Here is a 27,891-nt window from a genome sequence, read left to right on the forward strand (position 1 = left end):
GATAATGGCATAAAGTTTTTTTTTTTTTTTGCACATTAGTCAATCCCTTTTTGTAGCACTGCAATTATGCCCAGACATGCTTTGACTGCTAATAGCATGCCATTATTCCATTTCTCCTAGTGTCATTTGCTGCCACTTCACATTTCCCTGCTGTTTCAGACACTTGATAACCAAAAATTAAGCCTTTATTTGTCTCATTATAGGCTCTTAAGGCAAGTTCTTAATTTTTCGTATCACTCAAATTGGATACAAACAGCTAAGAGAGAGCGGGCAGGCGTATGACAGCCGATGGAATGAAGCACTGGGCTCTAGTGGAGAGAGGAAGTGCTCTGAGGGGGATTAAAATCGCAGGCTTCCCATTCATTCACGGAGCCCCTGAGTCACCCACATCCATAGGATTGAGGGGATTACCATATTAATAGCATCCCCTATTTTTTTAACAAGTGGTTATAAGTACTTTGGCCATTATAAAGTCATCTGTTATGTTGTCAAATTTAATGGTGTTGAAAATCCCAAGCAAATGTATGTAGGTTTTTTTTTTTTTAAATCTCTGTTATATTTGGTTGTATTGTATTTTACAACTGGTAGTCATGTACATGTACAATTACACAAATACTTCAACACATATTCATGTCCACTGTCCGGATAAATCTATTTTGCAATAACAATTCGTCCAGCCCTTAACTTGATTGGTTGAGCAGCATTTCAGAAGATACAGTCCAACAGCGCTGGGACTTTTCACTGTATTTTTCACTGTTCGCATTTCGCATATAGATACAAACTTAATGGCATGGTAACACTTTATAATAGCTTTCATTAATAAATCATTGACGAACATCATATAATGATTAACAGATCATTAAGTATATACATTCACATAGCTGGAAATATGAGATAATTTGCTTGTTAATGTTTACTATTGAACTTATTAAACATTACATAATGATTAACAGATCATCATTTATTGTCATTCATATGATCATGCAAATGATTTTGACAGATGATGGTTAGGATTATTATTAAATTAATCAATGAATCATTAACAAACATTATATAATGCTTATCGAATCATTAGTTAATATATTCAAATAGCTATGAGATAATATGCTTGTTAATGTTTTAAAAAACTTTAAAATTTAAATAGTAAACTATTGTTTAATTGGTATTTTTAAGCACTTTACTCACTATTCATTTTAACATATTCATTAACTTTGTTGTGTATACATACTTCTACTATTTACACATAATTATTTGTTCATGTTTTTGCAATATTAAGTCAAATTTGTAGATTTCAAACATTTACTAAACTTTTAGTACCTTGATGGACAGTCATCTAAATGGGAAAAAGTGCCCCAAATGACCTGAATTCACCCTATTTACACATCTGTAAATCGTTTATTAATTATTTATTCATGTTTTTGCCATACCCAATCTAAAGTTGAAACTTTTCATTATTTGTAAATGTTTACTATTAATAGTACCTTTTAGTACCATTAGCACCTTAGTTCGTTTTAGTAAACATTAACAAGCATATTTTCATATTTCTAGCTATTTGAATATATATGAACTAATAATCCGTTAAGCATTATCGGTTTATGAATGATTTATTAATGAAAGTTATTATAAATTGTTACCTCCTTTCAAGTTTAACAGGAAAATTATTTAAAATCATGAAAATTAAATATTTACTTGGTAAAGTCAAGTAACCCTTTCTGCAAGTTCATACATTATGTACTAGGTGGCGACAAGTGACTAAATAAATTTAATTTGTTAGAAAATTCTGAATATTTCATGAACGAAACAAGCGAGTGAATCATTGAATCATTCACTCAGCTGATTTGTTCAAAAACACTGATTCTTCCAAGAACATGGAACATATTATTTTCCATATTATTTATTTAATGTTGTATAAAAGCAATATTACACTTGCAATTGTGCTGTTGGTGTGATGAATGTTTGCATGTTTGTGGTTATGATTGACAATGATTGAGGCATCTTCGACAGATGTCACATAACATCCATTCCCATCCAAATTGTTTCAATGTTTCGCCATGTTGCTTAGCAACCTTCATCTTACCCCACACTTTCCTTCCACCCCATTGACTGCAGTGTGGCTTTGAGTGGCACTTAAAGTGTGTGCGAGTCTGTATGTTCTGTTAGCGCTACAAATTTCAAGGTCTGTGTGCACAAAGCAGCACGTTATTACAAACAAGAAGTCGAACAGACCGTCTCTGCTTCAGATTGTGTTATGCTGACAGATTTTTCTTTTCACCACTTGCTGCTTTGACAGATTGTAGACCAGCTGGCTTGAGGTCAGTGTTGGGATGATGTTTGTCTGATGAGAGTTATTTTGATAGAATGTGACAACGATATGTCAGAGCTTAAACGCTATTTTAATTCATTTGCCATGCGTAACACATTGCTGGAACATGGTGGACCTTCGGATAATGTAATTATATTGTGTTTTTTAGATTGCTGTGAACTGTTCACCTTTCAATAGAGTGTGAAATCCAAGTGTGTGTGTGAATGTGCATGGCTTGGCCTGCTTTATAAAGGCCGTGCCTGGTGGTGTTGCTCAACACTGAGATTTGGGGTCCTCCATCATTAGGGAAGCACTTGAAATGTCTGGATTATCATAGAGCTGTTTTTAGGTGCGGTTAAATAGTCTACATCACCCTGACAAAATTATCAGGCACCAGCCACATAACTGAGAGGTCTGAAACAGTTGTCTCTGTCTGCTTTGTAAGTGGGGTGCCTAAAATCTCTGTTGGTTGGAATAATATTGACGAGTTGTTGGCCAGTGAGATTTTCTTAGTGCTAAATATCTTCACTGTAGAAATATGCTTTTTTTTTTTTGTAAAAATGGATAATGTCCCGGCAGAAAATTACCAGTATTGTCGTTAATCTATACGGACATTTTCTTCATCCCTTAAGCACATATGTAAGTCTAAATGTGGGTAAAACACCTGTGAAATATCAGCACTGAAAGTTCCTTAATATTAACATTGCACTATTTTAACCATATTTTAACAGACTTGTCTTAGAGCATTTTGCATTGCACACTGTGAAAACAGTTTGTGCTTAACATAAAGCAACTAGTGTAGAGTTATGGCTGTACATGCATTTAAGGGACAATGACACTTGCTGCTTTTTTGTCATGTTTATTCTTTAAAAATAAAATAAAAATACAATTGATCCTCTTCTATGATGACCATGGCAGCATCCAAAATCGCATAGTCGGCGAAAACAGTATGTGACAAAAGAAGCATGTCCGAATTCACGGTACTCATAAAAGAGTTGGCAAAAAGTACCCGTACGAACTAATACTACCGGTGAGATTCTTAAGTGTGGATATGATGAACACTTTACTATCCCATGAGGCCACAGGAGAGGATTTGTGAATAATATTGAAGCGACGCAACTGATGCTAGTAGGTCACATCATGATAATGAAAACATGGCAGATGTAGTACGTCGGGATTACATTCATACTACATACATTGTAAAAAAAATTATATGATCAATAAGTTATGACAACATATGTGTTTACATTGCTTTAACTCTTAAATATTCCACTTTTTTAAAATACAAGATTCAACTCAGTATTAAGTCAGTTTAATGTAATTTAAGTTGAAATGACTTAAACATCCAAGTTGATTGTACTTAATTTAAGGCAGCAACTTTTTTTAAATGTTGTACACACACTCATACTACTGTATATAGAATATACTTTTTAGCGGCCGTGACGTAATTACTTATTCAAAATAAGTACTTAAAAGAGCATGCGATTTCGGACACAGTCCACATTTTTAACTTTTGAATTGAAATGTATGTTTTTTTTTTTTCTGTGCATAGTCAAAAATGTCATGGTGATAACTGTATAAAGCCTCATTAGATATAAGGAAGTGCTTATATGTCATTTACCCTTAAATGTCACATCCTGAGCTGTTCACTTAGGAGCCAAAATTCAGTATCCCAAAGCACAGTCTGGTCCATTTTTATTACCTACAAAATAAATCCCTCATGCCTTATGAGCTTTGTAAGTCATTTGATATCAAAAGCCGCCCCATTACGCACTGCTTTGTATCCCAAGTGTGAAACTCATTATCATTTGCCCCATCTGTCCTTCTAGAACATCCATGCTGCGCACAAAGCTTTTTTTTTCTGGCTTGAGCTGCGGTTGATGCTGTGCATGCGCCGTGTGCCCCTCCCTCTGTGGACGCCTGTTGTCCTGGTCAGCAGATGCCGGGGCCCGTGAGGGCCAGGCCAGGAGACTTTGACTCATTTATACACAGCTGTGCACTAGAACATCTTCCAGACAAAATAGGCTTCTGTATTCCGTGACGTAATGTCAGATGTCTTTTTAAGTATCACTCTATTTTAGGTGGCATGATCTCTGTTTTAACGGTATGTTTGTGACGATAGCTCTCAGTAGCCGTGCTAATAGTGTGTTATGAGTGCTCGGGTCGGTAGTGGTACAGAAATATTGAATTGGTAATAAAACCAGGTGATTTTAGTTGTAATATTAGTTATTGGCAGTCTCTGCTGAGAAACAGTTCTATTTAGTCTCTCAAGGAGATCTATTTAGTATAAAAATGATACTGTAAAAAAAATTATAGTAAAAATGATACTGATATAATTACTATATTAACTGATATTAGCAATAAAATAGTTATTACTGTTATGATGTCATAGAATATGTTACATTATTTGTTTATATATTTTATTAGTTTTCAGTTGAGGTGCTTAAATTTAAATGAATGCTAAATTAATAATGAATCTACTTATTTACTAATTTACTTAATATTTTACTTATAATTATTTATTTATAATCATTAACTAATTATTATTATTAAGTAAATGACCTGATGATGTAAATCTAAATGGTCTAGCTGCCAGAACACGATTTGCTGTCATTTTAACAGATCCATTTATGAATATGACTGAACTAACCGTTTAAAGGGTCGGTAAGATTTTCGGTTTGAGATGTTTTTGAAAAAATTCTCTCATGCTCACCAAGGCTGCATTTATTTGGTAAAAAATGCAGTAATATAAATATTATAAAATCTTATTAGAAATTAAAAATGATCTATTATTATCAGTGTTGAAACCAGTTGTGCTAATATTTTTGTGAAATCTCTGATACGTTTTTTGGTGAATGGACATTTCAAAAGAACAGTACGTTTTTAAGTCTTTATTGTCTTTTGATCAATTTAATGCATCCTTGCTAAATTAGAGTATTACATTCTTTTAAAAATGTACTGACCCCAAACTTTTAAAAGACAGTGTTTATCACTTAATATAACTTGTTTATAATATAAGTTGCATATATATTCTACTGTAGAGCATGCAAGATAAAAAATGCAAAGTTGAATGTTTCCCCTTATTTGCATTTTCTTTATTATGCTCTTTTATTTACCAATTAATGTACTTATAAACACTCTTGATGGGGAAAAACACTCAATAATCAACTAACTGATCATTTTAATAGAGGAACAAACTTCTGATGCTGCAAGACAACAAGTTGCTAATAATATAGGAACAGAAGTTATGTAAATAGGACTGGAAAATGGTCAAACAAGGCAACTATAATTATTCATACTCCTGTGCATGCTGGGAAAAGTGCAAATGGGAGTAAACCACACAACTATTTTGTCTGTGTAGATCTATTTGAAATGCATAAATCCAAATCAACAGCTATGCTTGTTGGTCCAACGGAAATCAAAGTATTTCATAATTGAAAAGATGATTTGAGATGCATTACTTATGGTCCTAAAAGTTGTAAGTTCATTGGAGTTCAGGGGTGCGTTTCCCAAAAGCATCGTTAGCCAACTATGGTCGCAAGTTCCATTGAACTCTATTGGAAACGACAGAACTTGCGACCATAGTTGGCTTTGGGAAACGCACCCCAGAATAGTAAGTAAAACGAAAGAAGTGCACAAATCTTTGGCTATTTTTAGCATTATTGACTTCATCTGAGCATAATTTTACAGTGAAACCAATAGACACTGTGTAAATCATACAGACTCTTTGTGGCATATTTGTTTTTTTGTGAGTTATTATTTCCCTGTCTGCAATGCATGCTCCTTTCCTTTTGTTCGGCATCTTTCCCAGAATATAACTGAGAGGTTTCACTGACAGTAGCTATATTTTCATCCACCTATTTTTGTGCGCATTTTGGGATATCACACACACACAAAAAAAAAAAAAAAAAAAAACACAAGATATGCATAAATTTTAAAAATGAGCTTTAACAATTTGCATTTACAAACACCAGGCATCTGAGCATAAGATAACATGACAGCGTTTATTGTGTTTAGTCTGTGCGCTCTGAGACACAAGTCATTTATAGACATAGAATAAAGATTCCAACAACTTGCATTTTTATTACAGATATTTTGCTCCAAATTCCCAGGAAGTGGTGATTTTGTTCTCTTGAACACATGGGATGGAACCACTGCTTTATTTGCAAATGTTTTTTATGCAATATTCCAATTTTTGCGCGCACGTTAAATTGGCAACTTTGGATGGAAAGTAACCGCTAGTGGTATCATGCTCTGAAATAAGACATAGGCTATAGATGAATAGTGGTTGAGGCAAATGCCACAGTTGCATACTTTTCCCTTTTATGATGCCATTGTTTAAATGTGTTGAGAGTAGGACAGTCTAGGCCTCCGTCCAGTATGTCTGCTGAAGATGTTTACGGTACTGATGGGATATTCTCTATTAAACACCCACGGTTGTTCTTCTACAGCGCTGCTCTCGAGCCATGTTTGGAGCTGTTTGCTGTGATCCTGGTGAGCTCTCTCTCTCTCTGTGCCCCCCTCTGCCATTTGTTGACAAAGCAGAAGTCAAACTGTGTTATGTAACGGCCCCCTCCCCTCCAGTCCCCTCGCTCCGGCTACAGCAGGCCCCTTGTAGATCTCCTTTGTGTATTAAAGCTGCACTCTTTAAACGCTGTCATGGAAATAAAATGAGGCAATCCCCAGAGATTCTTGGGTGGAATATCATGGTACTTTTTCTTGTGTCATCCCCCTTTATTACTTTAATGGGGCTGGCACAATGAAATGGAAAGCACCAATGGATGTACATGATGACCTTCTGCTGTGCTTTAGAATCTAATGCTGTGACTTTTTGACTTTTCTGGATATTTTGATGGTTGGAGAGTTCTCACAGATTTTATTTGAGATGTCTTTTATGTGCCAATAGTTATCTGCCATCAAAATCCACAGTAGCCAAGTTCAGTTTTTGCCAAGTTCTTAAATCAAATGCTTCCAGCAGCATTGCTGTCAAGCAGAAAATTGTGGAGAAAACCGTGGAAGGGAAGTCAGTAAACAATGCCTACCAAAGGGAACATTCTTTTCATGTTTTCTACAAAAAAACAGAACAAAAAAACTGGTTGTAGGAATATATATATATATATATATATATATATATATATATATATATATATATATATATATATATATATATATATATATATATATATATATATATATATATATATATATATATTTCTATCACGACAACTCCCTGAATTTTTTTTAGCATGGTAATTGAAATGACCATGTTAATGTATTTGGTCTTGGAGGAATAGAAGTACAGGAACTTGCTACTGCCAATACACAGGCTGATACGCTGCTGTGAGAGTAAGACATACTTCTGCTGTACAAATATCATATAAATGAATCACCCATTGCAAATCTATACAGGTGGAGCTGGGGAAGGTGGAGGATTGCTAGCCAGCCATTTACATGTTGAGTAACAAGCTCATTGGCTGCAGCTTATTATATTTTATATTATAAGTTAAATGTTTAACATTGTTGAATTAACCTAAATACATTACAAAACAAACATTTAAAGGTTGGGTAGGTAAGAATTGTCTAAAGAACTTTTTTTCAAATTGGCTTAAACTGTCTTTATATACCAATACATAATTAAAATGTAAGTACTTTGAAAAAGAGAGTATAAAAATTGAGTGACTATAGTGTATTTAATCTTCAAAAAACACAGCTCATTAATTCCTACCGGGACGAAACAAGTGATTGGCTTGCGCGACCCTTAACTTTGCGCGACCCACTCTCCGTCGCCATGACTACCGCCGCCAGGGGAGTAATTTGTGGGGGGGTTGGGGGGGAGATAACCCCCCCCCCCCCCCAATATTTAAATCTATGCATTACAACCCCCCCACAATATTTATACCATGATCACATGAAAACCCCCCCAATGTTCAAACCAAATCTACGCCCTTGACCGCCGCTATTACTGGCTCTGCCCACGTGCGCGCACTCGCGCACCCGTTTTTAGGTGGGAGTGAATGGAATTAATGAGCTGTGTTTATTGAAGATTAAATACACTAGTCACTCAGTTTTTTATACTCTCTATTTCAGAGTACTTGCATTTTAATTATGTATTGGTATATAAAGACAGTTTAAACAAATTTGAATAAAAGTTTTTTTAGACAATTCTGACCTACCCTACCTTTAAGGGTTAGGTCAGTTAGAAAAAGTAATAAGTTGAAACTTATTACAGTTTGATATATATAATATTAGAATACAGTGTGTTATAGATAATATAAAAAGCTCACAAAATGTGTGTTGACAGCATGAGGGATTTTATTAAATAATTTTACACTGTAAACAGATGCTGTGGTTGAATAAAACCCTAATGTACATAACTGATAACAAATAAGATGAAGAAACATTATTTAAATGAAAAAACATCAAATGTTAAGTGTTATAGGGAATTCTGTATTTGTCAATTTATGGCTTTTCACTGTAAATTATAAGTAAGTTAACTTTGTTTTTCACTTAAAAAAATCTATATTTAACAGTATTTAATTTTACTGTAAAATTCCATTAAATGTTTTTACCGTAGCATGTTTTACTGTTAAAAGTATGCTGTTTTTACAGTGTACAATAACTGTAAAGAAGGATTTTCATTCTTGTCAAAAAAGTCACTAATCACTAATGTTTTGTATTGGGCTTTCAGTGAGCTAAATTGTTCAGAAATGTAAGAGAGTCCGTGGATGAATTGATTTATTGAGCTATCAAGTGCCCCTGCAGGAGGCCCCTTTCTCACTACATGAGCCAAAGTTGTAGACCTGAGATTTATAGCCTGGCCTTGACTGAGGTTTAAGCCAGTGTTTTGATTTTGAAACCAAGATTTGGACTCATGTCTGACATGAGCATTTTGCTCAGCCACTGTTGCTCAGTTTTACAGCTTTGTCTGGAGAAGGCCTGCTGGACCGAGTGCAACAGTTACTAGGCACAATTTAACAAGATTCCAGCTATTTGTTTATTCACACGATTTGCCTTTTTTTTTTTTTTGCACAAAACTGCTGCACGAAATGACAAAATTACAGTCGATCAAAGCTGAAGATTTTGGACTCATAATGTGGTCATGGCTGGCTTGGACAAATATTAAGATTTAGATGTTTATAGTTTTTTGGTGTGTGTGTAATTCTTGTCTAGGTTATGGATTTTGATGAACTTTAAAAGTTTGTGGTTATTTCTTAGGACATTTTTAACAGCAATTTTTTACGAGCTCCTGAATATATAAAGGATATGTTAATCCCTTATCAGTCTCAACGTCATCTACGTTCTTCTCAGAACATGCTTTTAACCGTCCCACGATCTCGCTTGAGGCGCAGTGGAGATCGTGCCTTTTCTGTGGTGGCCCCTGCACTTTGGAATGAGTTGCCGCTATCTTTGAAATCCTTGCCAAGCATAGATAGCTACTTTTAAAAAGGACTTGAAGACTTACTTATTCCATCAAGCTTATGACGTTTGAAATGGGTCTGAGAACTGCGAGTGATTATATGTTTGATTTAATGGTGTCATGTGTTGATGTCTTTTAGTGTGTATTTTAGTGTGTCTTTTAGTGTGTATTTTAGTGTGTCTTTTAGAGCTATTGTAATTTTTGTGTAACTTATTAATGCTCATGGACAGCACTTTGGTCCATTTTAATGGTTTTGAAAGTGCTTTACAAAATAAGAGTTGAGTTGAGTTGAGTTAACATGCCATTTAAATCTTTTGAATTACTTTGTTCGTATTACGTATTTTATTTTTAGCATGATGAAGAAGACTGTAATCATCATAAGTGTCTCTAATACACTAGAGAGGCCCAAACGGTCAGTGTTCATGCCCTTGACCATGATAAGACCACTCAGGTGTCCGTTTACTGTGAGAAAAATGTGTCTGGTCCAACCCATGTGGCCCATGCCCTGTTCTGATACTTCTTAAAATAGACCACAATCAATAGTCTGTCAAATTAGTATGACACCAGATTTATGACATATTTGGTCTATTATCTGAATTATCTTAATATAGTTTATAGCCTCATGAGGTGCTTGTCATGCCAGACAGTGATGGAGAGGTGGATGGAAAGCAGGATGCTGTAATTCGTTCATCACAATGCTAAGTGGGTGCAACATTCCCAGGTTGCTGGTGCTGACAGGTCCATCTTGGTAGTTGAAAGAGGTAAAGCATGGTTAAGGTTCAGTTCTTTGAAGAGAACAGGACATGATAGTCTGGATTTGTATGATAGGCCACAACAAAGGACATTTTAAAGGGCGCCCTCCCTGTTTGGGGGGTTTGTTAGGACTTTAAACCAAGTTAAGCTCAGCTGAAGGTCCTCACAAGGTAAGCTGCAAAATTTGAGTCGGTATAATATTATTAAGATTAATATGCAGAAATAAATCGGTTTCATATGTTTATTTACTAATTTAACTTTGGATGTATTCACTAAAACGCCACAAAGCTCAAGCTAAATCAGGATTAGTAGCGTAACACAGGCTACATGCGGAGCAATCCAGAGTATTAAGGATCCTCAAACCGTGTGACTCTTGACTGATGTATTGATGCGTGCAGCTGTTATTGCTGGGCCTGTTTTTAATTTTACAATGGAAAATGATTCCCACTTATCTAATTCAGTATGTGGTATAAATGTTTATTATAAACAGCATATTTGTGTATTATAGAATTACAAAATTGCCGTTACACAACTGCATAAGTCTAAATGTTCTAAGTTTAATTAGCTGGCTAATTAGCAGGTTTTGATTTGTATAGACTGTAACTGTTGGCTAAAATAAGTCAATGAGACAGGAGCCATTGCATAGAGACAGATGGTTAATGTTTACATTGAGATCCATTAGAAATGCAACAGAAATATCTGCAATTATCCAGGACTTTGATGCTATTTTGTATCTCTAAAGAAAACTCTGCTTTAAAGTCCCTCACTTGGCAAATAGTAATTAGTATTTCAAATACTACCCAGCAAGCAATTTTGCATTTAAAAGGTGTCTAATAGGCGCCCAAACACAGCCCTGAAGTCTAGGCTAAAACAAGGCTGTCAGTGAAAATATAATAGACATCTAACTAGCCCAAGAATAGACTCACAGTCTACGCATAGAACATGGCAAAGAAATGAAACCAAACACAAACAAACATGTAACCAAATTCAAGGTTATCTTGGCTAGAAGTGGGTTAGCCGGACTGTATTGGGTCTATAGTTAACCTAGATGGTGAAATGACGGCTATTGCTTGCTGGGTAATCGGTATCAAATTAGTTATTTGGCAGATACTTTTATCCAAAGTGACTTACTTATTACTGGGCAGAAACATCTGTTCAAGGGAGATATCCATTGGCAGCTACTGAAACGTATACATTTTCATTGACACATATTTTCTTACTTAGTCAATGTTCTGTAACAGGTCACTTTGTATCTCGTTTCAGTGTGAACCACAGCCAAAGGTGTGACACATTAGTTAGAGGGGTATTCACTCTCCTCATGCATCAGCACCCTCACGCTTACCAAATTAGAAGGATTGTTTGTAACATTATTCCAGTCAAAATTTCACAATCCAGTTAATCAGATCTTTGTCAGATTTTAAATATAAGATCCGGTCTAAATATACTTATACCAAAGCCAAGCCAAGCAGGCAAATAAACAATTTATTTTTCTTTTATGTTGGTGACTAAGGTTGGATGTATGATTTATTCAGATATAGCAGGCCCTATTATACTATCTAATTTTAATCAGCTGGTACTGATTTCCTATACACAGTAACTGTATCTTTCACTGACCCCTACTTTTTGCACCTGCTTTTTTGCAATTTAAAGACGAGTTGTAAACATGCTAAGGAACATATAATAGAGATGAGTAGGATGTGGTGTTGTTGAGTTGTCTTGATTGCCAACCATTTGCCTATTCTTTGTTCTCTTTCCTAATGACATGCTGAGCAACATTATGTCTTAGCATCTCCCTTTATCTCTCCTTTCACCCATTCTCATTTGCAGGGCTCTCCAGCAGAGGGCACAGGGAAATTTGATGCAGGCCCTGGTAAGCATGCCACACTTTCAGTATCTCCTATCTCCATCAAGTTTTTTGAGGTTACACCGGCCTGGCTAGCCTTTATTTACAGTTACATGGGTATGAATGAAAATTACAAAAATTACAAAACAATTGCAACACCGATATAGACAACAACATCAATTAAGATAAAACCGCAAAAGACACCTGTTTTCTCAGCATGCCAGTTTTAAATCTGTGCTTACAGCCTCATATAATGCACAACTATATGGTATTGTTTAAGCCTGTCAAATCACCTAGCCTAATCAAAACACTGTAGTAAGTACTACATAAAGGGCAGTAGCAAGGAATAATAGCAGTCTAATGTCTTGATGCAGGAAGCTCATGAGTAAGCAATCACAAACAGACTCTCTCTGTCTTCCTCTCTGGCTCGAGTCATTGTTGAATCAGTATTCTTACTGCCAGGCCCCCTATTTCCTTCCGTTCATCCATCTTTCCTTGATATTTGTGCCAGCCAACAGAGAACACTGCGATTATAATGTTCCTAGAACTTTAAAAGCCCTCGGCTCTCTTTGTGACCATTATTAGTGCTGTTGTTCTCAATTTCTAACAATAACTCTGTAAAATGTATGCAGTTGTTCTCAACGGGTACGTCACAACCCAAAATGTCACAGACGATGTGAAAGACTGCAAATATGCTATTATAATAGATTGTTTTTCCACTTATGGTTGTATGTGTCTTGAAGCACGTCCACCCTGTCGGCGCACTGTGTCTGCTGTGCGAGTAACACCATTGAGGATCATGAAAAGTTCACCTGATCTCATGCCTACTGGTAAGACCAATATTTAGGATTTGGGGGTCTTGCGTTTGAATAATGTAAAACGAATATGGTTGTTGGCATCATGTACACTTTATTTAGGGCTTTGGAAAGATAATCAATTTAGTTTCTTTGTATTTTTGCAGAGTTGGACCCTACCCGCGTTTGCAAGGGCAAGGGGGCTGTCACTTTGAGGGCCACGTTAGTGCACATCGATGATGAGGACGGCACGGGCCAAGAGCTATCCGTGAACTCTGCCAAAAGTGAGTTGGAAATGGAGGATGTGTCAATAGGAGAGTGCTCTGAATATATTGCACCAAGCAGACTAATTGTTGTGTGGTGAAATAATGTTACTAATGATATGTGTAGCTAATGTACACTATAAAGTGTTCTTGTTTTTTCTGAGCGATCATTAACTGGAAAGATCTCTGTGTACAGGAATGGTGCATTCTTGAGTTTCCTCTTCACGTGTTATTTTAACAGTCAATGTGCGTGATGTGGTTAGTTGCTAGTAAATCATAAGAAAAAAAACGTGTGTTTTGGTGAGGAACTTATACAGCATTGTCTGACAGTCAACTTCATTGCTCAAATAACTTTCAGTGAATGCTCATTCTTACAGGGGGTAATCAAAGACGTCTTTTGTTCACACCCACTTTGAGCTCTGGAAACGGAGACCTTCAGCGTGGACGTTTTCACCATCTCCATGTTGGAACTATCCTGGCTAACTGCCAGCACTTGGGAGAGATGCCTTAATTGTTGTTGTGCCTGAATAAAAAGGCCATTGGAACAAACACTTCTTACAGTGGGTTCAATGGTCTCCTTGTTCTCATGACAAAGTTCAGAGAATGGTTTTTTTCCAGTCATAAATTAGCATCTCTGTGGATGAAGACTTTCTGTGGGGTTCAGTTCTGACAGATTCTGGCTGGTGATTCGTTTAATGGAGGATTAAGGAATCTGTTGTGGCATAAATTGTGGTTAGCGCTGGAAACAAACAGGTCTGCTGCCAAATGGTTGCAGCTCTGTGTCATGTTTATGCCTTTTTAGGTTTTAAAAAGTTCCTTGGAGATTCCCTGATCCTTTGAGAATCTAAACTGTTTGGATTTGTTACAGGTGGATGGCTTGGTGCGGTCAATGGAGATGCCACAGAAACAAGTCTGCCTGAGAGAAGTGTAAACAACACCGGAGCTGATTTAAATTCAACTCAAGTCAATGAGACACCAACAAAGGTGAGTCACCATGTCTGAAGCTCATTACTTTTTAGCAATGCTTTGCTTTCTTGCGAAAATATCATTTCGAGATTTATATCAGTGCTAATTAAACAGCTCGATCCCAAGATCTCTGGAGACAACAGTGAGGAAAATTTAGAACACTTCACTCTTCAGACTAAAATGTTGTCAGTATTTCACTAGCAAGATGACATTTGTAGATCTGTTTTACATTTACATTATGTAATTCAACTAGGGATGCATGAAGGTACTCTAGGGCGTCAGTGGAGAAGATACTGTAAAAATGTATGACATTTTTACTATTACCGGTAACTAATTTTTAACTAATGAGTTGTTGAGACAGTTTTGTATTGTTAACTAAAACTATTAAAAATGTTTTTGTTAGGCTGAAATAAAAATATTAGATGAAAAACTTAAACTTAAAAATAAGTTTAAGCTGATGTACTAAAGTTACTAAAACTGAAATAAAATAAATTAAAGCTAAACAAAATTCAAAAATAATTTTAAGATAATAAACCGAAAAATGCACAAAGTTTTATTATTATTATAACACTTAAACTTAAATGAATTCCAAACATAAAAATACTAAAACACTGCAAGCATTGTATAAATATTCTTAATAAAAGTTATTATAAAGTATGGGTTGAATACTCCTGGTTTAGATGGCCTTGCCTGATGACCGAAACGTTGCTAATAAAAGTTTTTTTTATATTAATTTGCAAGTACCGATAGTGTGCAGGAGTTCCTTATTTATAAATATTCTTAATAAAAGTTATTATAAAGTATGTTGTTGTATACTCCTGGTTTAGATGGCATCTTCAAGATAGAAGACACACAGTAATTAGAAGTAACCAAGACAGTGCTGTATTGTTGTAATTGTCACTGTCTTCAGCAGCATCACAGAGGAATCTTTGCAATAATCATTTGCTTGAGAGAGATGTTAAGTGACTGCCAATTTCTGAGAAAGTCAAAGTTGTCTTTATTTCGCAACCAATATGTGACACCAGTGCTTTTGTGTGTCCTCCTCAGGTGGACTCGCCTGTAAGTGAAAGTCAGTCTCAGCTCACATCCTGCCTTGATCAACCGAGTGCTATTACCTCATCAGCCAAAGTGTCCTCTTCATATCCCCCCACCAGCAGTGTGAACCCAACAATCGTCTTGCTGCAGCACAGCAGAGGTAAATACCAGCCTCTCAATATTTCAGGTGGCATCAAAAGTAGAATCGAGAGAGACTGAGAGAAGAAGAAGAATAGAATTGAGAGAGACCTTTATCAAACCGTTTCAGACACTGTGAGAAAAGAGGTGACGCAGCAGTGTATATTATGAGAAAATTAAAAAAAATGTTTTGCTCTTTGATGCATGTAAACCTATTGTAGGAGACCTAGAAAACTAAATTAAGAACCTTTAAAATTGCATAATAGGGGCATTTTAAGGTGGGAGTGTCTGTTGTATGGTCATGGGCATTGTGCATAATAATGATATAAAAAGGACACTACCATTCAAAAGTTTGACCTCAGTATGATTTTTTTTTTTTTTTAAAGAAATAAATACTTTTATTAAGCAAGACACATTAAATTGATCAAAAGTTACAGTATATTCTATTCATCAAAGAATCCTGAAAAAAATGTATCACGGTTTCTACAAAAATATGAACCAGCACCAACTGCTACCACAAAGATCAGCAGCAGCTTTTGAGATTGGACTCCTCATATTGATTACTTTATCTTTTTCTGTCAAATAGGATGTACTTGTCAGAAATACTTAAAGCATCAACTGTCATTTTACCCAGAAAATTGGCAAAACGGTCTAAATCCATAATAAAGGTGCATCATCAGTCAGTGCCACGAGAAACATTTACGGAATTCAACTATGGTTAAAATAAATGAGAAGTGTTGCAAGAAATGCAAATGGATCTGACCTTCCTAGGAAAACAGTATTTTCTTATAGATCTGTAGCCATGACTTATTCTTTTAAATTTAAACATTAAATCGTTCAGTGATCCCTTTGAAGGTATTGTCCTAGATAAGTGTCGGCTGAAAGTACCAGATCAGTGTGTTTTTCATCTTGTGTTCTATGATCTGACTTTGTGGTCGTGTGTTTCAGAAGCTGTTGCGGAGCAGGGCAGTGGCCCTAACCGGAGCCCTGCTGTCTGCCAGAATAGCTCTTTCTCCGAGAGTCCAGCAGACATGGAAGGAAAGACAATGCGACTGTCTGAATATTCAGCTGTCCCTGTACCCAGAGTCCCAGTACGGGTAAAGAAATGGGTTGTTCTCAAGATTCACCTGTGTTTACTTTGACTAAAATAAGTACATCCAAAAAACTATATAAATAAAAGACCATCTGCATATTTTTCTCTTCTAGAACACAGAGCTATCAAAGGACTGGTACAGAAACATGTTCAAACAGATTCACAAAATCCCAGGTAAAGATGCTGCTTGAGAATTACATGCATTCAACACTTTTCTATGCCATCTTTTTGTGTAATATGTCCAGACACATCTCAGTACAGTATATGTGTGTGTATTCATCTTTGTCAGTGTGTTTTGTCTTTCACCCAACTTATACTCAGAGACTGTCGAAGAAAATCCATATCGTCCCACCTACATATTTCCAGAGAGCAATGACAGGCCACTGAGAGCCAGAGGTACCATGGTTATAGTTATAATCAGATCTTTAATTAAACATTCCTCCATGCCACTCTTTTCTGTCTATGCCATTTAGCAACACCTTTTGTATGTGTTAGGTAATTTTATATCCAGTTCATGAAAACTAAATGAAATAGATATGCACTACCAATGAAAAGTTTGGGGTCGGTAAGTTTTTAAAAAATGTTTTGGAAAGAAGTCTCTAATGTTTACGAAGGCTGCATTTATTTGATCTCTATTTTAATATATTTTACAATGTAATTTATTCCTGTGATGCTAAGCTGAATTTTCAGCATCATTACTCCAGTTTTCAGCATCACGTGATCATTCTAATATGATGATTTGCTGCTCAATAAACATTTCTTATTATTATCAATGTTGAAAACAGTTGTGCTGCTTAATATTTTTGTGGAAACTGTTGCCTTTTCAGGATTCTTTGATGAATGTTCAAAAGAATCTATCTTTTGTAAAAATACAGATGTCTTTGCTGTCACTTTTTATCACTTTAATGCATCCTCGCTGAATAAAAGTATTAATTTCCTTTAAAAAATCTGATTTTACTGACCCCAAACTTTTAAAGGGTGTATAGCCGCAGTGTAATAATATAAGGTGTTAAATATGCGGGGTTGTTCGCTCCATCTACAGTCAATTATTTCACAAATCCCAATGTGCAATAGATGCTGCTTTATTATGCACACAGTGTCAACACATTGATTGTCCTAAAGAGGAAATCATAACACTCAAGGTGAGCTGTGGTAATGGAGCTATTTCCAAGACCACACCACCATGTATTTAAAACTCATAGATTGATTACTTTCATTTTAAGAGCTTTCATACCTCTGTGATGTGTTTCATGGCTATGCTTTTAGAGAACCATTCTGCTGAATTATTAAAGAAGTCACAACACAACTAATGGGCTTTGTGTGTCCATCGTATTTTCTTAAGAGTGCAAAGTTAGCAATGCCATGGACTGGTCTGCCTCTGAAGTATATATTTCAGCTTTTATTTGTTGCATAACCACTGAAATGCCTAATTTCTGTAGATTGTGGTGAAAATTTCTTATTTGTACTGTAACTTACCAGCTAGTAGAATATTCCAGCATCAGAAGAACACACTGCTGTTGTTATAGCGCCATCTACTGGTTCGTTGTCTTGGAGCTGCTATTTAGTTGATCATGACTGCTATGTCACACTAATCCCTGTAATTTTCACCTTCTATACATTCGATGTTTCAAATCCCCCATAGAGCACAGGCTACACTAAGTAGAGCACAATAAGAAAACAGGTTTCAAACTACCGTAATACATTTGATATGTCAAAATAAATGCAATTTAAAAAGTTCCTCTGTTTTATAATAGTTTCACAAAAATATGTCAGCTTCATCACTGATTTTTATTAACTATTTGCATCTAATAAGTATTTTCTGACTCTTTCAGATGACATGCCGGCATATGGTGGTGAGGATGGTAAGTGTTTGTGCGTTCTTTTTTTTATTATTATTCTGTCATTTACTCACCTTCAAGTTGTTCTAAACCGGTATGATTTTTTTTTTTCTGCTGAACACAAAAGAAGATATTTTGAAGAATATGGGTAACTAAACAGGCCCAGGGCCCCATTGACTTCCATAGTACTGGTTAGATTAATCTGAGGATTAATCACATTAAACACACCTCACTTACCGTTGCACTACACTATTAAAATGTGTATATTGTTATTTATATATATTGTTAATTGTACATACATTGTGTTGTTATACTGCTATGTTCAGAGACTTGCACCTAAGAACTTCACCGTCGGTACACTTGCGTATACGACTTGTGACAATAAAGAGAATAAGAATAGTATTAAAAGAAAAAATACTATGGAAGTCAATGGGGCCAATCAACTGTCTGGTTACTGACATTCTTTAAAATATCTTCTTTTGTGTTCAGCAGAAGAAATTCATACAGAATTACAATTTTTGCGTGAAATATGCCTTTAATTTAGCTAGGGGATAAAAACTACATTATGCATTCTTATTCAAAGGAAAGCTGTGTTTCAGTTCTGATAGTGTCTGTTATTTGCATTTATTCTGAAGTGCGGCCAGTCCCTCGCTCCAAAAGTGCAGTAGACATGGGGAGCTCAAGAGGACAGCTGCCTGTGCCAACACGCACATCTTCCCTAAAACCTCAGAGGTGAGCCATGACACTATGAAACAAATATCATGATTTATGGAGGAGATTCTAGCACATTTATTGACTGAATTCTGAAACTTTCATATTAGAGTGTGAATTCTGGCACATTGCTAGTGTTGCTCAACATAGAGATGATGACATTTCTTCACAGGACCTCAATATGTGAAACACTGTATTTTAGCATTTGTCATGCGGCCTAACAAGCATGTGTTGGCTTCGAGATGTTGATGTTTGCTGCTAGAAATCATAATGGAGACCTGTTTTTGTTTTTTTCAGCCATCAGTGTTCACCAGCAGAAAATAAATTAAGTGCCTTTACTTTGTATCCTTGTAGATCAAAAAATAAGGGATTTAAAATGTATATTAAAACTGGAGATAAACATGGTTTTAGAATTTGGAAAACAAAACATTAAGACATTTAATGAATAAGAAATATTTAAGATTCTGTAGATATCAGGATCTGCAGTTTCTGCACAAATAAAGAAATACTGAGGTTAATGTAAAATTTTCAAATAATTAATATTAGTCAATGACTTTGCAATCTTGAACTAACAAGTTTCTGAACTTACAACATTTATTTATCCAGGTGAATTTCTATTTCCTCAAATGCAGGTAATTAGTTTATTATGAACATGAATTAATACTATGAACAATAGTATATTATAATAACAATATCATTATAATAGTTGTATACATTTACGGAGATTAATATTTTACGGAGTTATAAAAATAGTTGGCATTATTTATTGGATTATTACAGTCAAAGATTTGAGCCTAATTGTAAAGTGTTACAATAATTTGTAATGAAAATTTTGTATTAAATCAAAATTATGCAAAATCGGTTACTGAATATGTATGGATAAAACTGCAGAGTATTTCTCCAATACATCATTGTTCTGAGATGATTAAAGTGCGTTTATATGAGATTTTATATGAACACAAGCTGCATGTATGGGAACGCTTAACTAAAACTTGCCCTTGTTGGTTGCCATGGCGACTCTCCACCTCCCTTGCTGTATCACTCCATCTCTCCCCCCATGCATCCCTGCAGGAATGAGTGGGAGCCCCCTGACAAGAAAGTAGACACCAGGAAGTACCGCGCTGAGCCCAAGAGCATTTTTGAGTACGAGCCAGGAAAGTCTTCAGTGCTGAAGCAGGAGAGAAAGGTATGATGCTCTTTATACACGCATGTTTTCTGAGTGCTGTTGCTGTGCATGCCGTTTGATGCTGCAAGAGCCGGTTTCTGCCTGTTTCACCTAAAAGGACAACACACTCACAGCTTGGTAGTCTTAAGTGACCTCGGTAGGTGACTTGTGCTGGTGATGCCTTTAATGTTGTGATATACTGTGCATATCATATATGACATGATCATAGCAGTGCACACACTACAGTAACGTTAAGTATAGAATATAGTAAATAGGAGGACCTTTTTCGCAGCTATAAAAAGATCATCAATAAGTGACACTTGCAGTGTCCAGACCCAGTTAAGAATAGACTCCTGCTGGGGCTTGTGTGTGTATGCAGTCTGGTCATTTTCATGGGAGGTTTGTTACCATGACATTCAGTGATTCAATCTTTTTAGCATGACTCATTCTGGGAGCTGCTGGTATTACATAATGTCTTTCTGATGACATACCGCTGAAATAGGTTTATTGTAGAAGCCAAGCAAAGCCTGTTAGTGGCCCGTTAGATCCTCGTCAGTGAAACAACTGAAGCAGAAAAAGTGCGAGCTGCGTTTGTTCTTTCATTTTGCTGCTAATTGTTAGGGAAAGTAATTAAAATGGCTCCAGGTCAGGTCCTATCTAGGGCAGAAGATAATGTGCTGCCTGTGTCCCTTCATCGATTTAGCTCTGCAGAAACATTCCACGACACAAAATTTTACAAAAGAAAAGGACTATTTAAATGATTTTTAAATTATATGTACACTGCTATTCAAAAGTTTGGCGTCGGAAAGATTTTTAAATGTTTTTGAAAGAAGTTTCATTGTGCAAACAGTAATATTTTAAAGGTGGGGTATGTAATTCTCTTTTTTGGCCATTTTTTCAAAATCCTATTCCTAACCCACTTACAGCCACTGGGTTAGAAGCACTGAAATAAAAATTAAGCAATTTAATCATCTGTGGAACGGGCAGGACTCGAAAAACTCCAGCCAATCATTTCCAAGACCACCTAGAATCATTGGACAGTAAGTGCGTCAATCAATCGGTCGTACCATTGATTGGTCCATGTTCTTTGAATGGGTGGAGTCAAAGGAAAGAAGGTAGGACCATTTGAGTTGTGTATTTTCAAAATCTACCGGCCGTTTTGCAAATCACATACCCCACCTTTAAAATATTATTACAATTTAAATTGTTTTCTAATTAAATATAATTTAAAATGTAATTTATTCCTGTGATGCAAAGCTGAATTTTCAACAACATTAATTCAGTCTTCAGTATCACATGATCCTTCAGAAATCATTCTAATATGCTGATTTGGAGCTCAAGAAACATTTCTTATTATTATCAATGTTGTAAACAGTTGTGCAGCTTAATACTTTGATATGATGCATTGAATATGATAGATTTTTCAGGATTCTTTAAAGAATAGAAAGTAAAAAAAAACACTTTTGTAACACCATACAGTACATGTCTTTATTGTCACTTTTGATCAATTTAGTACATTCTTGCTGAATAAAAATTATTTATTTATCAAAAACTAGTATTCATTTATTTAAAAAAAAAAAAAAATCTTACCGACCCAAACTTTTGTACAATAGTGTAATATCATGTTAAATATATCATAATTATTGTTATTTAAAACAATGTAGAAAATATTTTGTAGGATTTTATAAGCAAACAATAATGCACAAATATTGATATTCATATCAGAAGTGTGAAATTATGGATTTTGAGTACCGTATATGAAAATGTGTTTATTTTCCTTGTTCGCTTGTTATATATATTAATGTATAAGAGCTATCTATGGATCCCTTTCCATCATCATTACTTTGTCTTTATGAGATCTTTATTTTCTAATTGCTGTTCCTTTGCTGAGATCAACCAGACGCTCTTGCAATAAGTCATCAAGCTGGAAACAAATCCAATTCATGTTTCCTCGCTGTCTCAGCCTGGAGCCTTTTTTACTGTCTGAAATCATGACATTAAGAGAGAGTTCATGTAACATCATCATTCAGTCTCATTGTCTTTGTATTCTGAAACTTCCTCTTTCTCTTTCTCTCTCTCTTTGTCCTCCTTTCCTTGTTGCCATATTTCTGTAGACTCAGGACGTAGGTCCAGAAGATGTAGATTTAGTGAATGAGCCTTGGTATAGGTTCTTTTCTGAGATGGATTTTGGCAAAGCGGTAAGTTGGCAGTATATTAAAAAAAATGCATGTCATCCTTTTTTTTTTTTTTGTTCAGGACCCAAAATATATATTTTTTATGTCTGTCTGTTAGAACCATTGTTATGTCACTTCCTTTCTGCACTGACCTTTCATATGTATATTCCTTATCCACCCCCTTTTAGCTCAGTGCATAGCAATACAAAAGCAATACAGAAAGTAACATTACACTGGTTGAAAGATTTCTTCTAAATGCTTCAGAAGCCACATCAGAGAGCAATAGGTGATAAAAAGGTGCAAGAACCACCTCTCAATTTCCCAGATGCTTCCTGGTCATCTTCTGAAGCCATTTTCCACCAACCTTGCCATCTCATATTTTTTTCTGACTGTAATTCAATTTGAATCTCAATATATTCTCTTTTGCACTGTGATTACACAATGAATTGCCATCTGATTTGTAGTAGGGGTTCATCTGACAAAAAAACTAATTTGAGGCTTCAGTCTCGAGATAGCGCTCATCTTTTTTGAGTCTTTTTTTTTGAGAATCTGCCACTTAACAGGCAGTCATTCTAGGTGTTGACACAGATGCCTTTGAAAAAGTTTTCATTTTTATGTAGTGCCCAGACTGGATACAGACAGCAAGCTGTGATGATGCAACTAGTTTGGTGAAGATAATGCTCAACATTGGCCAAACAGTTTCTCCTGTGCTGTTGCCGGTTTTCAGCAGCTTTGCCTGGCAACATTGACTGAAAAATTGTCCTCTGCGTCATCCGCTTCGTGGTTGTCAGATTTGCTACATCCACCTTAACTAATGCGAAAGTGCATAACATCCTGCTGATATCCAGTCATGGCGATTACATTTTTGCAGTGTAAACTTTTTTTGTCTGACCTTGACGCATTAACTAAGTAAAGCACTGTAAAGTACCACTGACCTCCCGTCACTAGGTTCAGTGAGGGATAGGAAGGCCTTAGCTATGCTATCAGTGGCACAGAGCCTGTGCAGTGTTGTCATCAACTCAACACCTGTGAGTAAATAGCACATTCGTTCACACTTATTTTCTTAGAGACACGTACACGTACCATGATACACCCCAAGGTGATCGGGTTGTTTCACCTTTCTTTTTCGAAACTCACTGTGATTGCTTCCATGGGTGACAGTAGTAAAATTAGTCAACAGTAGTAAAGTAAAATTGTTCAATTAAAACTTTTATTCAGCCAGGACGCATTAAATTAATCAAAAGTGAAAGTAGACATTGTTACAAAAACACTTTTGAACTTTCAATTCTGAAAAAACTGTAGCATGGTTTCCACATAAATATTAAACTGTTTTTAACATTGATAATAATAATAAAAAATATTTCTTGAGTAGCAAATCAGCATATTAGAATGATTGCTGGAGGATCATGTGACACTGATTTGAATATTCAGCTTAGCAATCACAGAAATAAAAAATCTGGTAGTGTACATATAGTATAATATCAGAGGTTGTATAATATATATAATATAGTGTATAATATCAGAGGTTATGATACTATATCGGAATTTCTCGTAAGACATTGTTACAGGACAAGAAAGTATCTCAAAACTAGTCTAATGACATGCTCTCAAGAGGAAAAAAAGCACAATAAAATGATCACCAGAAAAATCATCACAAATCTATGAATATTCAATATATGGCGCAGTCCTACTCTTACTGCCCATGCATGGCTCTTGTGTATGACGAGTCTTTAGAATTAGTTCTTCTGACAGTCAAACTAATCCCTTGAGTATGAGTCACTGAGTCACAGGCTGCATTCCTGATGGGTAGACTCATAAATCTGAACGTCAACGTCATGGCACAAGTTGATGGAAGGTTCCGGTCTCTTTCCAGATTTCCTTGTTTAGAGATGAAAGTGAGGAGTCACCTCCCTTGAGAGCGGGCGTCTTGAGTCAGCTGATGCGGCCCAGTCTCGCTGTGTTGATGAGGCAATGATAAAATACTCATGGAGTTCTAGTTTCAGAAGCCATGGTGAAATTCTCATTGGCTTAGTAAGATTCCCATAAAAAGTCAGATGTAAAAAGTAAAATTAAACACATTTCTAAAGCTATGTAAACACTCTTGCAAAAAGGGTTGAGATATTTTGTTAGTATAGTTAGAAATATTAACAACAGTACCCATCATGTATACCATCTTAAGTTCTGAGACTGAGGTCACAAAAAGTTCCAGTAATAGACTTGTTGTGCTTGTTGACTCCTATCTGGGAGCAACTTTAAGTATGAAGCTGCGTGTGTGTCCTAAGTGGGTCGAAGGTTATTGGAGACTGCATGTGACCTGGCTTCCTCAGTGATTAACACGCCAAACTCAATGACAGTGACAAACACAATCAGCCAATCTCCTATATCATGTGTATGGAATGAGACATATGTTCTGGCCTAGCAGTCCATATCCATTTTGTGTTTGTTTCAATTAGACACAACAATGTCCCTGTGTACAGTAGAAACTGTGCTTTGATTATAGCAGTTTATCAAAGAACGAAAAAAAAAGGCTGCATATAAAGTACTTTCATAAGACTTTCGTAAATGAGCACATACACCCCATTTGCTCATGTGGTTAAGTTGCACAGCACCCTCACTCACATTGTATGCTATTTATATAATAGAAAAGTTGTAAATTTTCTTGAGTCATCTCCTGCACCTGTTAGGAAACTAGCACATGAAAATGAGCAAACATTATTAACACACTGTTCCACTGACTAGCCTTAACAATCAGGGGAAAGGAATTTACATCCTAGGAAATACTGTGGTAAACATCTCTTGATCTTTATTGTGGCCTCTTTAGGAAGAGCATTTAGCACGTTGTGACTTATCTTAAAGGGACAGTTCACCCAAAAATTATAATTTACTCAGCCTTATCATTCCAAACCTGGATGATTATTTTACTTTACTTTACTTCATTTTACTTCATTTTATTAATTTCTTCATATCTTCATTTATGTTTCAGAAATAAAAGACAGTTTTTTTGGGGGGGGGGAGACTGTGCCTTTTAAGGATGGATTCAGTCTAAATTCAACAAATTTAGTGTTGTATTTTAATTGTTTTTCATGTAGGCCTAGATGCTGAAATTAGACCCTGCTACCCTGATGTGACAAATGGATGAGTACCAGACAAGACGATGGGAAATTCTCTAGGAATACTGTCTCAGCATTATTACTTTTAAGACTGAGATGTCATTTCCTTTAAAGTTAATCACCTTATATGAGAAATTCTATTTTGGTTGGCATTTCATATAACGTAAGGCTTTGAAACGGTATCCTCTGTGACATACTGTGCACGTCACTTTCACCCACCGTCTCCATGGGTCATGTCAAGAATCTCAAATACCCAGCTTAAATCTCACTTACAACAGTCCCTCCTGACTTTACTGCGGTGGCTGTTTGTACGTGTATTTCCTCTAAACTCAAGCGCCTTTTAGTCCTTCTCACAGACAGTTAATGATAGACATAACAAAATCATCTTTTTAGTCTGTTTACACTATTTTTACTTTATAATGCCGGCAACAGTGTTCTAAATTCATTGCATTATTTCACTTTCTTATCTCATTTTAACAGCTGCATCACACTAAGGTATTGTACTGGCTGTCACAAATATTTAGATGAAGATGTGTGGCACTTAGGATAAGGCTTTCATGCATGCTTCCTGTTTGCTTATTCTTCGCATCTGAGCCAAGTCTCGTGCGAAAGCCTCTTGGGATGCTGTCCCGGCTGTTTTATTGAGAGAGAAAAAATGGTATGAATGGAAAAAAGGGACAAAAATACTAGAGGTCGCTCTGCAGACGTAATAGCAGCTTATGTCACTGGGTGTTCCTCAGGAAACAAAACTTCTAGAACATGACGCTGTATAAATAGAGCGATATTCTCACACAAAGCCTGTATTCATTCGCGAAGGTTATTCGTGATCCTCTTTACCCAGCAACCAATGGGATGAGCATGTTGCGGTCAGGAGCTGAACTTTTCTTCTGTCGGTCAGAAGAGGGGGCCGTGGGGTGCTGGCACGCATGTGGCATACCTCTAAAGGGACAGCAGAAGGCTGGGATTGTGCAATCGTATTTGCAAACACCACTTGTGCTTTCTTTTTTTCTTTGGAGGTGTGCTGTCATGCTATTTTTACCATCTGTGACGTGCACTTTGGGAAAAGCAACAGAAACAGCAGCCTAAAATTAAACTTCTCTAAACCATTCCAAATGCAAGGGGGGGTACAAGCCGTCGCAGTGAATGGCTCTTTCTGATCTGCCGTCGGGAGTTGCTGCCTGGCAATAACTGCTCCTTATTGACTCAATGCTTGCAGCGCTGGGTATTTACTTACAAATTGTAGTCTGTTACTGATTACAAATTATATGATGAAAATTGGTCATCATTACGAAATCTATTGGATTACACATTTTATGTAATCTAATCTGAGTACTTTTTATTACTTTTAGGTTACTTTTGACCTAACTCGTTTATCATATCAATTTTTTCACATCATTTTTCACCTAACTCGTTTATCACATAATTCGATTATTGTGCACCCGCATTGATATAAAAAATACAAAGAGAAAGAAAATGTATTCTATTCTTTATCATCAAAAACATTAAGTGCATTAAATGTCAGGGTTTCCCAAACTGGGGGTGTGAAGGAACTGCTGTAGATATGCGAGTTGAGTGGAAATCTAATTCATTAAATAATAAAAATCTAAGCTTAATGAAAACATAATTACTTAAAAAAACAAAAACAATACATGAACACTAGAAACTTCATTTGTTTTCCTGCATTGTGAGAACATGTGAATGTGTTGTTAAAATGAAATAATATCTTAAAATCTCAGGGAGACTTCAAGTAAATGTTTCAAATAATATGTGAATAATATTAATCATATAATTCATTAAAAGCTAACTTCAATGTGATTAAAATCATTTTAAAATGTACTATAAGTACAAAGACTTCCTTTTTGGAATCTGATTACATAATCCAGATTACATGTAATCAGTTACTACCCAACACTGGGCGCATGTTTTGTGAACTTCCTTTGACGTACTAATAATATCAGTCCTGTGATTTTGTACAGCATGTCCGATCCGATGCTCATGATATTCTTAATATATGTGTGTAAATCCGTTAGTGTGTGTGTGTGTCTGTGTCTGCCCATGTAATTTGGCCCACTTCCCGCACCAGCTGGTTAATTGTCTCCCTGTCTGGCCGGCCAGTAATGAGAGTGACTCAATAGAAGACAAAAGAGAGCCTCGGTGAGAGACAGCAGCTGATTGGTGGAAGCGCTGACAGCCCCCTCCCAAAATGGGCGCCCCTCACAGCCCCTGCTAATCCCACCCCTTGCTCCCAGTCGCTTGTTTTCCCCCCTAACTTGCATGCAGGCCAAAATA

The 27,891-nt window shown here is 36.0% G+C and overlaps 1 protein-coding gene across 4 annotated transcripts in view; it reads left to right on the forward strand.

Moving 5' to 3' along the window:
- Positions 1-27,891, forward strand: part of sorbs1 (sorbin and SH3 domain containing 1) — a 67,671-nt gene that overhangs the window by 3,789 nt on the left and 35,991 nt on the right. For 3 of the 4 annotated variants that reach the window (XM_079634937.1, XM_079634938.1, XM_079634939.1), the window contains exons 3-14: positions 12,300-12,342; positions 13,059-13,145; positions 13,277-13,393; positions 14,241-14,356; positions 15,386-15,533; positions 16,460-16,608; positions 16,718-16,778; positions 16,926-17,000; positions 18,437-18,466; positions 19,078-19,174; positions 20,225-20,339; positions 22,433-22,516. In XM_079634937.1, the coding sequence (XP_079491063.1) occupies positions 12,300-12,342; positions 13,059-13,145; positions 13,277-13,393; positions 14,241-14,356; positions 15,386-15,533; positions 16,460-16,608; positions 16,718-16,778; positions 16,926-17,000; positions 18,437-18,466; positions 19,078-19,174; positions 20,225-20,339; positions 22,433-22,516 (1,122 nt within the window). The remainder of the gene's footprint in view (positions 1-12,299; positions 12,343-13,058; positions 13,146-13,276; positions 13,394-14,240; positions 14,357-15,385; positions 15,534-16,459; positions 16,609-16,717; positions 16,779-16,925; positions 17,001-18,436; positions 18,467-19,077; positions 19,175-20,224; positions 20,340-22,432; positions 22,517-27,891) is intronic. The other variant, XM_079634940.1, reaches the window with a different exon arrangement.

The sequence above is a fragment of the Phoxinus phoxinus genome (genome assembly GCF_949152265.1).
Source record: "Phoxinus phoxinus genome assembly, chromosome: 14".
Taxonomy (NCBI): Eukaryota; Metazoa; Chordata; class Actinopteri; order Cypriniformes; family Leuciscidae; genus Phoxinus; species Phoxinus phoxinus.